Below are 18,258 nucleotides of genomic sequence, written 5' to 3'. Positions count from 1 at the left end.
TTTATATGTATGATTTTTTAAGGAGGTGCCCGGTGATACCCCAACTGCACAAGACGGGATGGTTGAGTGAGGAAGGGAGGTAGGAAAGAGGGAGGAAGGAGGAGTGGTGGTAGAATGGGAGGAGGAAGGAGTGGTAAGTGGAAGAGGGTGGTGCAGGAGGGGGACACCGGACACGTCCGTGAATGTTTTGTTTAGTTTTGTTCTCTTTGGTTGATATTGTGATAAAAGATTTATGTTTCTGTTTTTAAATGAAAAATTAATAAAAATTTATTTAAAAAAAAAAAAAAGATTGAGATGGTCTCTGAATAAATCTATTTTGAAGGAAAAAGAATTTTTACAATTAGCAACAAAAGAAATGGATTTTTAAGATCAATAAAAAGGAAGATACTTCTATTCAAAATGTTTGGGACATGGCAAAAGCATACTTTAGAGGTTTAGCTATAGCCTATGTTGCTAAAAAGAACAAAGAAAAGAGAATCACACAGTCCAAATTGAAAAAACAGCTTGGTATCTTGGAACTGGAGTTACAAACTGATCCACAAAAGAAAAATTTGAAGATACAAATAGACCTAATAAAACATAAATTAAATCTACTTGAGATTGATACTATGGCACAACAGATTAAACGAGCCAAACAGAACTTTTTTGAAAATGCTAATAAACCGGGTAGATGGCTTGCATATAGACTGAAAAAAGAAAGAGAAAAAAGTTCAATAAGTAAATTACTGGATGAAAAGGATGAAATACATTGTCATAATGATGGTATTAAAAAAATTGCTAAGGCCTTTTATGAGCTACTTTATAAGGCTGAGACGATCTCTGAAGAGGCAATTCAGGACTATTTAAAAAAAGCAAATCTTCCAAAAATATCAGAAAATATGCGACAGAGGTTAAATGAGAAGATATCAATGATGGAGATTATAGAGCAGCGGTTCTCAACCTGTGGGTCGCGACCCTTTTGGGGGTCGAACGCTTTCACAGGGGTCGCCTAAGACCATCGGAAAACACGTATTTCCGATGGTCTTAGGAACCAAGACACTAGTGAGAATTTCTGCTCAAGGCTATCTCCGCCAGCCAGCTCGGGCAGACAGGAAAGCAGCTGCCTCAGCAGCATGGCATGGCTGCGCTACCCATCGCAGAGCAGCTACTGCCGCGTCGCCGCGGCTATGAACCTCCTGCTCGGCGTCTTTCAGGTCCTCTTGCCTGGCTTCCGTCTGGGAGAAGCGCAGGGCCAAGGTAAAAAAAAAAAGCCTGGCGAAATACTCCCGAGGGGTAGCATCGATCTGTAGCGGGAGATAAAGGGGGCGGGTGGGTGAGTGTCGACCAGAAGGGAACCGGGTCTGATAAGGGCGAAAGTTGAGTGAGGTTTTCCCCCTCGCCCCTCTCTCCGCCTCCCTTTGTGCAGTGGCATCTCTGGCTGCTGCCTTCCCAGTCGCTGAGAAAGGGGAAAAAAAGAGCCGTGAGCGAGTTCCCCTTTCTGCCTCGTTGCTTAAAGCTTTTTTTTTTTTAAACGACCGCTCGTTCAGAACTCCTCGGGGCTTGTTTGCACGAGCTTGTGGCAGATCAGTAAATAAAGGGGTGGGGGAGCCAAACCGCCCAAGGCGTTTGCACCCTGAACGTGTGGATGCTGCTTTCATGATTTTCCACCACCACCCCCTCTCTTCCCACCCTGCTCTAGCAACGCGCTGCTGCTGCTGCTGGCTGAGCTGCGGCGCCGAGCCGGTCCCCACGCCTCCTGGTTGCCCGGCTGCGCTCTGCCCCGGCTGCCCTCTGCGCCATGCCGGAGCCTCCCCGTGCCGCCCGGCCTGCCTTCCTCGCCGCCGGAGGGCATCTATGTGTGTCTCCAGACCTTACTGGACTACCATCCCTAGTATCCCTAAAAAGCACTGTGGAAGAGTGGGGAATGCTGGGAGTTGCAGTTCATCACCATCTGGAAAAACATGACTCTCCATAGATCAATCAATCAATCAATCAATCAATCCTTCCTTCCTTCCTTCCTTCCATCTCCTTCCCTTCCCCTTCAATCTCTCCTTCCTTCCTTTCCCCCTCAATCTCCTTCCTTCTCCATCTCCTTCCTTTCCCCTTCAATCTTCCTTCCTTCTTTCCATCTCCATCTCCATCCCTTCCCCTTCAATCTCTCTCCTTCCTTCCTTCCTTCCTTCCTTCCTTTCCCCTTCAATCTCCTTCCTTCTCCATCTCCTTCTTTTCCCTTTCAATCTTCCTTCCTTCCTTCCATCTCCATCTCCATCCCTTCCCCTTCAATCTCTCTCNTTGAGCAAGGAAGAGTAAGCTTCTCCAGCGAGCATTGCTATATTGTTTTTGTGATTAATCACTATGCTTTAATTATGTTCAATTCGTAACAATGAAAATACACCCTGCATATCAGATATTTACATTACTATTCATAACAGTAGCAAAATTACAGTTATGAAGTAGCAACGAAAATAATTTTATGGTTGGGGGTCACCACCACATGAGGAACTGTATTAAAGGGTCGCGGGATTAGGAAGGTTGAGAACCACTGTTATAGATGCAATTAAAAGACAAAAGAAAGATAAGACACCGGGGCCGGACGGACTACCTGCATAATTTTATGTAGCTTTACAAGATACTGTGACTCCTTTTCTGAAGGACTTGTGTAATGAAACTTTTATACAGACAAAAGTTCCGAACTCATGAACTGAAGCTAATATTACCTTGATACCTAAAGAAGATACAGATCCTATACAAATTAAAAACTACAAGCCAATATCGTTACTAAATGTGGATTATAAAATCTTTGCTACAATTTTGGCAGAAAGAATGAAAAGTTTTTTAATAGAATTTATTCACCCAGACCAAAATGGCTTTCTTCCTAAAAGACAGATAAAGAACAACTTAAGGATTATTTTAAATATTTTGGAGTATTATGAAAATCATCCAGCGAACCAGATGGCGCTCATATTTCTTGACGCACAAAAAGCATTTGATAATTTAAATTGGCAATTTATGTTTCAACAACTACAGGAAATGGACTTTGGTGAAAACTTTATTAAAGCAATTCAAGCGATCTACAAGAAACAATCAGCAAGGATACTTATAAATGGAGATTATACAGAGAGCTTTGATATTAAAAAAGGCATGAGACAGGGATGTTCACTCTCCCCCCTGCTATTTATTTTTACTCTGGAGGTATTGACTAGAAACATCAGGCAAGACATAGAAATTAAAGGTCTTGAGATTAAAGACCAGAAATATAAATTACAGGCTTTCGCGGACGATCTGGTTTTATCTTAGAGGAGCCTTTGGAAACAGCCCCTAAACGTTTGCAGAAAATTAAGAAATTTGGAGAAGTGGCTGGACTGAAAATAAATAGGGAAAAAACTAAAGTGTTAACAAAAAATTTAACTGATAAAACAGAAAACTCAACTCGCCAAAAAGACAAATCTTCAAATAGTTAAAAAAGTTAAATATTTAGATATCTATCTTACGGCAAAATATACATTACTAAAAGAAGATAACTATGAGAGACTAATAAAACAAATAAAAATTGACCTGGAAAAATGGGAAAATCTCCAACTATCATTGTTAGGAAGAATAGCGACTGTTAAAATGAACATTTTATCAAAGCTAATTTTTTTATTTCAAACAGTTCCTGTAAAGCTGGGTAAGAATTTTTTTGACGATTTAAACGCAATGATATTAAGATTTATATGGCAAAGAAAGAAAGAAAGAATTAGATGTAAACTTTTACAAGACTCAAAAGATAGAGGGGTTTTTGGACTTCCAGATTGGAGACTTTATTATCAAGCAGCTATTTTGCTTTGGCTTAAAGAATGGATTACTCTGAGAAATAAGCGAATTCTCTATTTAGAGGGATATGACCTTCAACTAGGCTGGCATGCCTTTTTATGGTACGAGAAAGCTAAAATACATAAGTACTTTCAAAACCATGCTATAAGAAATGTTTTACTTTCTGAATGGGAGAAAGTTAGACACAAAATGTATATGAAAATTCCTGAGTGGCTTTCAATGATGGAAGCATTTGCTTACCCAAATTTGATTAATTATAATAAACTTGTTAGTTATAAAGATATTTTGGACAAGAACGGAAAACTCAAAAGACAGGCAAGCCCTTCAACAACAAGGTATTGACTTAACATGGTGGTCCTATTTGCAAATTCAAACAAGATATGAAAAAGACATAAAAATAATGGGGTTTTACAAAGAGCTGACTCCACTTGATAAAATACTTTTAAAAACAGATGAATAATTTGATTAAGAAGCTTTATGAATACTTATTAAATTGGAAGATGGAAGAAGAACAAGTAAAATAGACAATGATAGTATGGACAAAGAACTTTGGATATTCTATAGAATTAGAAGACTGGCAAAAACTGTGGGATAAAAATATTAAACTTATTAAAGCAGTAACATACAAAGAAAACTTATATAAAATGTTTTATAGATGGCATATGACACCAGTTCGCTTAGCGAAAATGTTTAAAAATTTATCAGATACATGTTGGAAATGTAAGCAAAAACCGGGTACTTATTATCATGCCTGGTGGACATGTTCTATTGCAAAAAAATATTGGTCTAAGATTCATAGATGGTTAGAAAAGATGATGAAAATCCAGATAGAATTTAAACCGGAACTGTTCCTGTTAGGTATATTAAGATCTAACTATGGTAAAGAAAATGATTATTTAATATTACATGTATTAACAGCTGCAAGAATAGTATTTGCCCAATTTTGGAAAAATGAAAACCTACCATCAGACCAGATTATAATTTTGAAAATCCTAGATTGTGCAGAAATGGACAGATTAACGTTAGAGATGAAGGAGAAAGAAGATTCAATCTTTTATAAAACCTGGGGAAAATTTTATCAGTGGGTTGAAACTCGTTAGAATAAGAAGAGATTTTAGAGTTTTACTATATTAAGTATTAAGGCTGATGATTGGAAATAGTTGTTATGCTATCAACTATGTTAATTATTTAAAGGAATATTAGTGTTTTACCAAATGTCAGTTGTAACTATACCAATTTATTCTTATAAATGTCTAGTATTATATAAACAATAATGCTTAATATGAAGACCCGGATGACAGCTTGTTCGCTGAATTACGTATTTACTATAGTTATCCATACCCTGTCCCCTTTATCCCGATTTTCCTGTACCCGCACCGACCCTACCTTTTCCCTACCCATATAAAATCTAATAAAATATATTTAAAAAAAAATTTTTAAACAGATGGTCACAAAAAAATGAACAAAGGATTCAAAAAATAAAAGATAAATCAACAGAGGTCGACTAAAAATTAGAAGAATTAAAAGATGAAAATCAGAAACTGATGCAAATAAATGGAAAATTAGAGGATACAATAGAGTCATGGAAATGGAAAAGGCCTCTTAATTTTTAAGATTTCAAAACATAACAGAAGATAAGGAAGAAGACTTTGTAAACCTGACAACGGAATTACTGGCTGATGCATTAGAAATCAGAAAACAGGAAATGGAAGGAGGCTAAAATACCAGATTCATGGACTGAAACCAATATTACCTTAGTACCCAAAGAAGACTCCTATTTAACGCAAATAAAAAACTATAGACCAATATCGCTATTAAATGTAGATTATCTTCGCCTTAATAATAGCAGAAACACTAAAGAAATTTTTGACCAAATTTATACATACAGACCAAAATGGTTTTTTACCTAAAAGACAGATAAAAAATAACTTAAGAATGATTCTAGATGTTTTGGAGTACTATGAAACTCACCCATGAAAACAGATGGCATCAATCTTTCTAGATGCACAGAAGGAGTTTGATAATGTAAATTGGCAATTTATGTTCCAGCAACTAGAAGAAATGGACTTTGGAGAAAATTTTATAAACACAATCAAAACAATTTATAATAAACAAACAGCTAAAATAATTGTAAATGGAGATTACAATTTTAAAATTAAAAAAGGCACAAGACAGGGATGTCCACTATCCCCATTACTATTTATACTAACACTGGAAGTATTAAATAGAAACAGCAGGAAAGATATAAAAATTAAAGGACTGGATATAAAAGATGAAAAATATAAACTACAAGCATTTACAGACGACTTGGTCTTTATATTAGAAGAACCGCTTGGAAAAAATAGAAGAATTTGGAGAAATGGCAGAATTGAAAATAAATAAAGAAAAGACAAAAGTGTTAACTAAAAATCTTACAGAAAAAAAAATCAACAAGAAAAAAAACCAAATCTCCAAATAGTTAAAAAAGTTAAATATTTGGGAATCAATCTAACCACAAGATGTACAACAATTAAAGAAGATAACTACATAAGATTACTAAAACAAATAAAACTAGATTTGGAAAAGTGGAAAAATCTACAACTTTCGATGCTGGGGAGAATAGCATCAGTGAAAATGAATATCTTACCAAAAGTACTTTTCTTATTTCAAACAATACCTATAAGATTGGGGAAAACCTTTTTTTGATTAACTAAATACAATAATACTGAAATTTATTTGGCAAGGAAAAAAAGCTAGAATCAGACTGAAAATATTACAAGAAGCGAAAGAAAATGGAGGGCTTGGACTGCCGGACTGGACGTTATACTACCAAGCAACTATACTAACATGGATAAAAGAGTGGATAACGCTTAAAAACAAAAGATTACTATACCTAGAGGGGCATGACCTACAACTAGGATGGCATGCCTTCATGTGGTATGGGAAGAATAAAATGCATAGATATTTTCAAAATCATTATATAAGAAATGCATTTTTTTTAGAATGGGAGAAAATAAAAGCCAAAATTTATATTAAAATACCTGGATGGCTTTCAACAATGGAAGCGTTTGCTTACCAAAACCTGATTAATTATGAGAAAGTTGTGACCTATAAAGATATTTTGGACAATGAAGGGAAACTGAAGTATAGACAAGACTTAGAAGAGCAGGGTATTGATTTATCATGATGGCCATATTTGCAAATTCAAACGAGATATGAAAAAGATGTTAAAACAACGGGATTTTACAAAGAACAGACAGAATTTGATCAGATATTGCTGAAAACAGATGAAAAATTAATTTACAAAGTTTACAATATTTGCTAAGCTTAAAGATGGAAGAGGAACAAGTAAAAGAAACAATGATAATATGGGCAAAGAACTTTGGATATAACATAGAATTAGAAAAGTGGCAAAACCTATGGGAAAGAAACTTTAAAATAACAAAAGAGGCAACATATAAAGAAAACTTATACAAAATGTTTTATAGATGGCATTTAACACTGGTGAGATTAGCAAAAATATTTTAAAATATGTCTAATAAGTGTTGAAAATGCAAACAAAAAACAGGTACTTACTATCATATCTGGTGGACATGCCCTAAAGCTAAAAGATTTTGGTCAAAAGTACACTTATGGTTAGAGAAAATGATTAAAAAAACATATAGACTTTAAGCCAGAATTGTTTTTGTTAGGCATAATAGTAGGAAACTATGAGAAAGAATGTATATACTTAATTTTACATGTATTAACTGCAGCAAGAATAGTATTTGCTCAATATTGGAAAAATGAAAACCTACCAACGGAGGAAGAATTAATTAAGAAAATCTTGGATTGTGCAGAAATGGGCAGATTGACATTGAAGATAAAAGAGAAAGAAGATTCAGTATACTTTAGAACATGGGACAATTTTTTATCAATGGCTAGAAAAACAAGTTAGAGAGAAAGGAATGTGATATGTATTATGTAACATTAAATATGTATTAGCAAGAAGAAGACTATCGGGTGAAGTGAAGATGTAATAAATATATTAACTAACATATTGATTATGAAAATATAGAAAATAATTATTACTGTTTTTAAACACATTAATCCAGACAATATGCTGTTTGCTAAATACTAAAAATGTTATTTTATAAAAATTAATAAAATATGAAAAAAATTCAGACACTTCGCAACTGACTCATAGTTATGATTGTTGCAGTATCTTGGGGTCATATGATTAGTTTTGTAACCTTCTGACAAGCAAAGTCAATAGGGAAGCCAGATTCACTTAACAGCCGTATTATTATCTTAACAACTTTAGTGGTTCACTTAACAACTGTGGGAATAAAGTTGTAAAATGGGGAAAAATTCACTTAGCAAATGTCTTAGCCACAAAAAAATTGGGCTCAATTGTGGTCACAAGTTGTGGACTACCTGCATTTAGGTATATCCTGCTTTTTCGATGGGGAATAATTCAGTTGGTGGAATTCCTCTAATACCTCCTGTTGCATTTCAATAAATCTTGCTAAAGAGATTCTGAGAGAATAGTGCTTGAAAAAGAGCTGTTGGTATAGGCAGATGACTGATAATTTATTTACTAAGGTTATTTTTTAGGTTGTTTAATTAAATTATTCCTATCTGTGTTTAAAATCATCTCCAAAATACTTACGTTTGAATATCTATCTTTTAACAGGAAGAAATTTAAATATAAAATGGCAGAAAGCCAGAAAGAAATCAGAACCAAACATGTTTCATACCACTATGTAGAGTTGTTTGTAACTCATAGAATAATTTTGAAGATCTGTTTCTCTTCTGGATCTTCAGTTCTAAGTTTAAGCTGCCAAAGGAGGAATTTTTATGTTTAAAATTCTAGGACAGTAATGGCGAACCTTTTAGAGACCGAGTGCCCAAACTGCAACCCAAAACCCACTTATGCATCGTCGAGTGCCGGATGGGTGTGGCCCATTGGCTGGGCGTGGCCCATTGGCTGGGTGTGGCTGCGGTGGTAACGGCAGACTGGGTGGGACTAAAAAGTTCAATCAATTCCAACTTTGCAAGATCTTTTTTTTTCTGCGAGAAGTTGAAATTGACCGATTGATTGAACCTTTTTTTTTTTGCACACGGCGGCGGAGGCCTAAAGTGAAAAGGTTTTATAAAACCCAGCTGAAGGCCGAGGATTGGGGCGACGGTGTGCATGCCCACAGAGAGGGCTCTGAGTGCCGCCTCTGGCACCCGTGCCATAGGTTCGCCACCACTGTTCTAGGATGAAATCTACATTTGTACAATGATCTGATCTCTACTTTTTCATAACTGGCACTATTCGGCACATATATTCACTACTACGGATAATTCTAGTCCTGTGTCTATAGTTACCAGGATGGACTTTCACATCTACAATCCTAAAACTATGAAAAAATGTAAATTTGTTGTTTGCATGTCTATTATTTATTAAGAATTATCTGTTATTATTTTTCTTGTTTAAACCAATCATTAAAGTCTCCACTGATCTTCATCAATCCTCTTCTTTTATTTGCAGTATCTACCAGCAGAAACAATGGTTGACATATTAGATCATGGCATCTCTGTGCTAAGATCCATTACCTAATTTTAAGGAAAACATACCTCCTAAAATCTGCAATCAGCTTGACATCTGCTATGATAAGCTTGTGTTTTATGATCATGTGTTTCAGAATTTGATTTTGTTCTGATATTGGATAATATTCTTCACAGAATAGACAAGGCACAGATGGAGATTCTTCTTCAGCAGAAATGCCACCTGGACTTTCTGGCAGGGAAAGTGGTTCCAAAATATAGTCTTGGTGGTCTGAAGGGAATAATATCAGGATCAGGATTAATACATACACACAAACATACCCCCAAAACAACATCCATATCTCTTTTTTGTGTTTTGAAAGCAATATTCAGTCTTTTATAAAAGTTAGCAAGTAGATGTTATTAAATGAAATGAAGAAAAGAATATTTTAGTTCCAATATATCTGCACTGATGAGTGCTAAGCTTAGTGTATATGCACAGTTTAAGCATGCCCTGTGTTTTTGACTGTACAGTTCCCAGAATGCCCTTGAAGAGGAAGATTCACTGCACAAATTTGGCAGACAAATTAAACCAATGCTATATAAGTCTTTTCTTTGCACTTACATTTTATCTGCATTTTTTCCTGAAGTATATCCAATAATATAACTCGTATATGCATAAACTCATATATATGCAGGAATCTTTATTTTAAACAATCAAGCAGTGGTTTTCAGTCTAGTACCCAAAGACTGGCATAATGAATGGGAAAACAGAATCAGAATATGTTTGTCACCATGAAATGTATTCCTTAAAATTTCTGCCATTCTGCTCCAAAATTCAATCTCCAACTCACCTTGCCCAGTCTAAACTATAATAGGGATACAACTTGTTGCTACCTGTTGTCATAGCCCAGAGAGGAACATATGAAAAATTACATCATTTTCAAAACAGCATAGAACATTTCAGGCAATTCCATTTAAAATGGCTGTGATTTGTTCCATATTCAAACCAAGCCTGCAAGTTTTGTTCATATTGAAACAAAACGCATGAAATACATATTGCTTTGAATAAAAATGCAGCTCAAACCATTCTTTTGCACATCTTTACTGTCTAACAAGGAAGAAAAACACATTTACGACCAAAATATTAAATTCTTATTACTGACCCACAATAGCACTTATCTACTGCTAAGGAATTGGACACTTTACTCTCTAATATAACAGATATCAGTCTAAATCAAAGGAAAATAAGGCCCTTTGGGCTCTTGGCTTAGTCAACTAATCCTCAGCCTAACTTGAGAAACTATCTATGAAGGATCAGTTCAGGCCTCTGGGAATAACTACATCACCTTCTTCTAAATATGTGCTTAGAAGAAAGAGAAAGTGTCAACAAATTGAGGAGGAGATAGGGCTGTCTGAAAAAATGTCTTTCAAAGCAAGAGCGTCTAATTCACTTTCAGCACAAACCCTAACTACTACATGTTTCAGATCCACCTTTTTATAATTTCCATCAGTTTGCCCAAAAGAACATGTTCTTTATATAAAAACATTTCCAAAGCGTAAGGAACTACTTACTAACAAGCAAGCAGGCAAGTATACAGATAGTCCTTGACTTATGACCACAATTTGGACCAGAAATTCTGTTGCACTTGATTTTGTAGCCTTTTTTGCCACTATCATTCAGCAAATCCACCTTCCTCCATTGATTTTGGTTGTTGGAAGCTCCCTGGAAAAGTCGCAAATGGAGATCACATGTCGCCAAGATGCTGCAACAGTTATAAACACATGCTGGTTGCCAAGGGCCCAAATTCTGATCATGTGACTACTGGGACAAATATGAGAAATTGTCAGAACCCCTATTTCCTCTTTTTTCTATTCTTTCTCCTCTTTTTGGGGTTCTGCCATTCTGATGGGGGGAGGGCTTTCTGCAGTGTATTTCCTTTGCTTTGTTCCTTTCTCTTTGAAGTATCTTTCTTGGGGTGAAAATGGAATGTTCCTCCGGCCATCTGCCTTATCTCCAGAGGGAAGAAACTGCAGAGAGATCTGACAGCCTTGAGAGCGGTGTTCTTTCCCACAACAATTTAACACCTATGGATTGGCTCTGTTTGAACTGGATGGATGGACAGTTGGGGTGGGGTTTGAATGTTTCTTTTAATCTACTATTTCGCGTGGGAAATCCTCAGATCTTGCCTTACTTTCCTGCTGTCAATACCTTCTAATAAAAGTTCCTGTCGAAACGATGCAAGTTTCAAGAATTCTGCTTTCTCCTGGGAGGTCTAACTGAGGCAGGCCCTTACCGAAATGCTCATAAAGTTACTTTCTTTAGTACCACTGTAACTTTGAACAGTTATTAAATTAATGGTCGTAGGTCAAGGACTGCCTGAAAATCTCAGTTTACTTGAATAAATAGTTAGTGGAATTCAGCAAAGCATATGTGACATCCACATGCACAGTACACCTGTCTTCTTGAAACAAACTCTTTTTAGGAAAAGCCTAATCAAATTTTCCTTTTCATAAATAATTTCAAAATAGGAAGTAGCCATATATAATCAAAATGATATCTTCCAAAAGATTTATTCTTCCTTGCAAGAGCATGTGCTTCAAAAAGTCAGTTTTTATACATTAATACATTACAGCACTACAGATGGGTTTATCACTAAGCAGGCATGACGTACTAGCGGCTATGTTTTGATCCCTGGAATCTCAGTAGAAATGAACCTGCCTGTTAGTTATTGGATAGATTAGCTAGCCTGATTTGCAACAAGGCACTTTTGTATATGTTCTTTCAGATACTTCACCCAATAGAATTGCAAAAGGCATGTTTGCCAGAATTTCTTTTGCCTCTCCAAATGAAGAGAACAAGGAATGTTAAGGGGTTTTTGTTTTAGATCAGTGGACTTTAGATCTTTTGGGCCGCAGGGACCGGTTCCATGGAGAGAAGTTTTTCTGTGGACCAGAGGGCACATGGTTTTGTGTGCTGCCTGCATCCCACTGATACGGCTTCGCTTGTTTGCATGGCCTGGTTACTGACATGTCGCACAACGGTACCGGTCCATGGACCAGAAGTTGGGGACCCCTGTTTTAGATACTAGAAATATAATCCTTTAACAATTCCCAACTTCCCTTATCCCTTAGGTCCATCTTGGATCATGGCCATCTCCAAGCATAATTCTTGATATCCTGTACAATGTCTAGTTTAACACTCAAACAGATGGAAATTGCACATCACTGCTCCCGAAGAATGTCAGAGATTCTCAGAACTATCTCAACAAACAAGTTTACGCATAACACATTTTTGTGATCTTCTCAAATCTGGAAGCACCATGTGACTTTAGCAGATATTACATTTTACTAAGTGCAGTAAGAAAAAATACTTAGACCATCTTGGATATTATCTTTAGTCTTTGTAGAAACCCAAAACCAAAAGTAAAAAACCAAACTGAAACCTACATGGGGCGTTGTCTTACCTGAATGCCTTTTCTCAGCATGACGATGGAGAATCTACCATAGATGGGCTGTCCTTTGTCTTCCTGCCTAGACACTAAGTCAATCAACTTTTGCCACACCTCTTCCCCTGGGCCAGGAGCCCGTTTTCGATGAAGGCGTAGCCATTGATGACATTACCATGTGGTGGCTCAAATACCCGACACAGGACCTGATGGACCTAAATGGGGGGGGGAGTGGATTCTCCATCGTCATGCTGAGAAAAGGCGTTCAGGTAAGACAATGCCCCTTCTCCAGCATGACCGATGGAGAATCCACCATAGATGGGACATACCAAAGCCTCACTGTCCCTATGGGTGGGAAGCCGTCTGGGCCTGTGTCCCACTATTTGGTCGCCGAAGCGAATCTATCCCAGCTATAATGTCTCACAAGGGGAGAGGGCGACGACCACGTCGCTGCCCTACAGGATTCCACGATCAACGCCTGTGTCGCCCACACCGCTGAGGGTGCAGCACAGCTAGTCGGGTGTGCGGTGATCCGACTGGGAATTGGCAAGGAGAACCCCAGCTACATGCAAGCCTTAAGCCATCTACCAATTGTGGAGGCAGGTGCCATGAGGCCCATTGACGAGGGTTGGAGTAGCTGGAGTGCAACAAGGAGGGCTGCTGATTTGCAAACAAAGGTGCAGTACACACAATGTGCTGACCTAAGACTCAGCGAACGTCCAAGATGTGCCACTAACGTTCCAAGATGTGAGATGGCTGAGGGCAAAAATCTGGCCGCACAAGCTCCAGCGCCCTGTGAACAAAGAAGTGAATTTGGGAACAAGGAGGGATCCAATCGCAGGACCAACCTGTTGACATGTAAAATGCCTGAGGCATCCCTAAGAGACAGAGCTGTCAGTTCAGAACTGTGCCAAGCTGATGTAACGGCCACGAAGAGGGCGACCTCAAGTGTGAGAAACTCAGAGTGTAGGACCTGACGGTTCAAATGAAGGTGAAGTCCTACAGACCCTGGACAGAACTCAAAGGGGATATCTGTGAACCACGGGTGGTCCAGTGTTGGTCGCTCCCTTGACAAGAGAACGCATCATGGGATGCTGAGCCAAGGGCTCAGAATTGTCCTATGTAAGCACCGTGGGAGGAGCAACCACCTGTCTGCGGATTGTATTGGGCGTCAGGCCCCTCTTGAGCCCTTCCAACAGATGATCCAAAATCTTTGGAATTGTTATCATCGATGGGCTCAACTGTTGTTCCCCACACCGGGTAAGACATTTTCCCATGTGGAATCATAATCTTGTTAGATGAAGGCCTTCTTTAAGCCTGAATCACAGTAATGACCTCTGACGAATAGGACTCTTGTGTCAGGAGCCGTTGATCAAATGCCAGGCTGTCAATCGGAGCCACTGAGTTCAAGGAGTTGTAGAATCCCCTGGCTGAAGTAGATCCAACCTGGGGGTATTCTCCACGGAGGAGAGATTGGAGGACTCACGAATTTGGCAACCCATGTGGAGTAACCGGCATCACCCTGTTCGTTCCTGCAGTTATCTTACAGATAACTGCCTGGTTCAGAGGAAGCGTAGGGAAAGCCAATAACAGACCTCCGGCTACGGCCTGTGGAGGGAATCTGCCCTTTCCGCCCCAGAAGATGGGAACCGGGGGAGAACCACGGGAACTGAGAATCCACCGGAGTAATAAACAAACCAGTACTGGAGAACCAAAACTCTCCAATATCTCCCTGGAATGTATTCTGGTCCCAGGTACTATCGCTATGCAGGAAATCAGATTTCCAAATAATTGGGAAGCATAGCCAGGGCAGCTATCAGCTCCCCTTATACCTGGATGACCAGGGATTGGATGCAGTGTAGACGTTCCCGAGATAGGTAGACCTTGCACTTTGTGTCTCTTCACCACGCCCCAGCGAAGGAGGCGGGTGGAGGGAACTGTCTGGCTCTTCTGAAATGTACTGAAAAACCCGTGACTTGAAGGGTCCTGACAGACAATGGCAGGCCTGACAGAGCCGACTGAACCAAGGAAGATGGAACGAAGATATCGACCAAATAGTACTAGATACGTCCCGGACAGTGCTTAAATGCGCGATCAGTGCCGCCAGGGCCCTGTAAGCACCCTGAGGGCCGATGAGAGGCCGAAGAGTAGGGCCTTACAATGAAGTATTAGCCTGCGTAGCAGCACCTGAGGAAGTGTCGGATTGGAGCGTTCATGCCTGAACCTGCTATATGTCAAGTGAGTATTTAATCCCCTTAACTTCGAGGATTGAGGTGCATTGTTGTCTGCATTGCATCGTTGTTTGCCCTTGTATTGTCTGCCCTTGCATCCTTGTCTGCCATCGTAATCAGAGATATCTCGGTGGTGGCCGAGAGAGATCTCAAGGAGACGTCTCAGTGGTGTGCTGAGAGGGGTCTCAATAGTAAGGAGCAGAGTACTTATAGCGGTAGGGCCGCTCGATAGAATGAACAGTTGTACTCAAGGGCTAAACGTGGCTGCGGGACAAAATTAATGGTACTGCCCTCACTCATGTAATGCTCCTGATGGCAGCAGGACCAGTAAGAGCACGTCCCGTGCTCTGGTCAGTGTCGCCGTGATGGTAAAACCTAAGTTCAACGGTACGGTCAGCTCGCAGTGATTCACTTAGTGACGTTAAGGCCAACTTGATGGGCACGGTCAGCACACTAGTCCTAGCTAGTGGCGATAGAACGAACCTAATTGTACATCCACACTTCTCCTGTTAGGATAAGGAGGTAGCTCACGCTAGACCGGGAACTTGTGCGAGCCCAAGATGGCAGAAGTTATGCTCGCCTCCTTATATAAGTCCAAAGCCCTGAGGCCTGAAGGACCCAACGAAGGGAAGGAGGCTAGGCAGATTTGAGGCAAGGAGGGCTGAGTTGAATGGAGTCCGACCCTTGCTGTAACCATTAAGCAATATTCAAACGCCTAGCGATTTGTGTTTCTGTAGTAGGCTGAACCCTTGTCGCAGACTCAGACATCTGAAGACCAGGCTTTTGCTGGAAGGGGTCATGGAGAATTGTTGCACTAAGGTCTGGTGCCTGTTGACTTCCCTCCCAACAGCCGCAGAGGGCCTCTTCTTGCCCGAAATAGTTTGGCCTTGAGCTTTCAGATTGCAAATAAGCTATATCTCAGTGGTGAGCTGAGTGGGATCTCAACAGTAAGAGGCCAAGGGCTGGATAGTGGTGATGGCTGCAATAGCCGGCGCACTCACGATTCATATAGTGTCTGTGAACCAACCTAATGGAAATAGCCCGTACACGGAAGTCTAGTAGTGGTTGTAAGGCCAACTCAATGGCCATGGCCAGTCCCGTGTGATCTACTCAGTGACAGCAAGACCAACTTAAGGGTATCGGCCAGCACACGTGAAAATCACTTAATGGTGGTAAGCCAAATTAAATGTTGTGGCCAGCCCAATTGTTTCCTTTCGAGGCGGCAAGATCACCTTAATAGCAAGGTTGTAAAAGGGAAGAAGTCTTTAGCCCAGACGCAGCTACACTCTGTCGTTTTGTGTCTCGGAGAATTGTTTCTTTAAGGCCTGGAAACTCCTGCTGGCTTCCTTTTCAGCTGCCCTAGAAGATTTCTTGATAGAAATAGCCTTGGTCTTAAGTCTATCGGCCGCCTCCTGTTTGGAGAACTTGGAACTTCCTTTTCGTGGAAGTGCAGAGAGACATCCTCTGAAGTCTGAGATGCCAAGTTGTCTACCATCGCAATCAGAGATATCCCAGTGATGAGCTGAGAGGATCTCAATAGTAAGGAGCAAAGTACTGATAGTGGCAGGGCCACTCAATGTAAGAAACAGTATACTCAAGGTTCCAACGTGACTGTAGAACCAATTAATGGTGCTGCCCTCACCCATGCGATGTTCCTGATGAGCAGTTCACTTAGTTACATGTGTCTCACTTAGCGACAGCAAGTAGGACCAGTAAGAGTGCATCCTGCTCTGGTCAATTCAACTGTGGTGACAAGACCAACTGAATGGTAACAGCCAGTTCACAAATAGTTCACTTAGTGATGTGTGTCTCACTTAGTGATGGCGAGACCAACTCAATGGTAACCGCCAAACTTACATGTGTTTCACTTAGTGACGGCAGGACCAACTCAATGGTAACAGCCAAACTTACATGTGTTTCGCTTAGTGACGGCAAGACCAACTCAATGGTAACTGTCAAGTCACATGTGGTTCACTTGGTGACGGCAAGACCACTCGATGGTAACAGTCAAGTCACATGCAGTTCACTTAGTGACGGCAAAACCAACTCAATGGTAAGATCCAATGCACATGTAGTTCATTTACTGACGGTAAGATCAACTCAATGGTAACCGACAGTTCACGTGTAGTTCACTTAGTGATGGCAAGGCCAATTCAATGGTAACAGTCAGGTCACATGTGCTTCACTTAGTGGCGGGTAACAGCCAGCACACTTCACATTCAGAGTGGTCATGAGACCCTGCTTCCAAGAAGGCGGCTTTGCCTCTGCTGCCTCTGCTTGCAGGCCTGAATGCCCAGAGGCTGAATAGAAATTAGCATATAGATTGAATTGAACTAAAGCGGCAGCTATGTTGAATGAGTACTAGATGCAATAATTAGTCCCCTTTTAGATGTAAATAGGCAATGATATTGGGCGACCGCTGCCGGTGAAAACGAAAGAAGGCATCTCCAAAAAAACCAACACAATCACTGCCTCTCCTGCAGCGTGACTGCGTGGCGCCCAAAATGGCGGCCGCTCCCGGCGAAAACAAAAGTGACTCTAGGTTGTTGATATTTCTCCCGGCAATCTTAATTCCAACTTTTGATTCATCTAGCCCTGCCTTTCTCATGATGTGTTCTGCATATAAGTTAAATAGGCAGGGTGACAGTATACAGCCTTGCCAGACTCCTTTCCCAATTTTGAACCAATCAGTGGTTCCGTGTCCAGTTCTCACTGTTGCTTCTTGACCCGCATATAGGTTTCTCAAGAGACAAATAAGATGGTCTGGTACTCCCATCTCTTTAAGAACTTGCCACAATTTGTTGTAATCCACACAATCAAAGGCTTTAGCATAGTCAATGAAGCAGAAGTAGATGTTTTTCTGGAACTCCCTAGCTTTCTCCATGATCCAGCGTATGTTGGCAATTTGATCTCTAGTTCCTCTGCCTCTTCGAAATCCTGCCTGTACTTCTGGTAGTTCTTGGTCCACATACTGCTGGAGTCTAGCTTGTAGGATTTTAAGCATAACTTTACTTGTATGTGAAATGAGTGCAATGGCGCAATAGTTTGAACATTCTTTGGCATTGCCTTTCTTTGGAATTGGAATGTAAACTGATCTTTTCCAATCTTGTGGCCACTGTTGAGTTTTCCAAATTTGCTGGCAAATTTAATGTAGCACTTTTACTGCATCGTCTTTTAAGATTTTAAATAGCTCAGCTGGAATGCTGTCACCTCCACTAGCTTTGTTGTTGCTCAGCTTTCCTAAGGCCCATTTCACTTCACATTCTAGGATGTCTGGCTCGAGGTCACTGACT

At 39.9% G+C, this 18,258-nt stretch overlaps 1 protein-coding gene across 3 annotated transcripts in view; it reads right to left on the bottom strand.

The window, feature by feature from the left end:
• Positions 1-18,258, bottom strand: part of ZNF277 (zinc finger protein 277) — a 107,679-nt gene that overhangs the window by 56,920 nt on the left and 32,501 nt on the right. For all 3 annotated transcript variants that reach the window (XM_015820012.1, XM_015820010.1, XM_015820011.2), the window contains exon 2: positions 9,376-9,577. In XM_015820012.1, coding sequence (XP_015675498.1) covers positions 9,376-9,577 — 202 coding nt within the window. The remainder of the gene's footprint in view (positions 1-9,375; positions 9,578-18,258) is intronic.

The sequence above is a fragment of the Protobothrops mucrosquamatus genome, unplaced genomic scaffold (assembly GCF_001527695.2).
Source record: "Protobothrops mucrosquamatus isolate PMUCROS unplaced genomic scaffold, P.Mucros_1.0 scaffold1041, whole genome shotgun sequence".
NCBI lineage: Eukaryota > Metazoa > Chordata > Lepidosauria > Squamata > Viperidae > Protobothrops > Protobothrops mucrosquamatus.
Note: the sequence above shows the minus strand (reverse complement) of the source record. Positions and strands in the feature narration are given on the sequence as shown.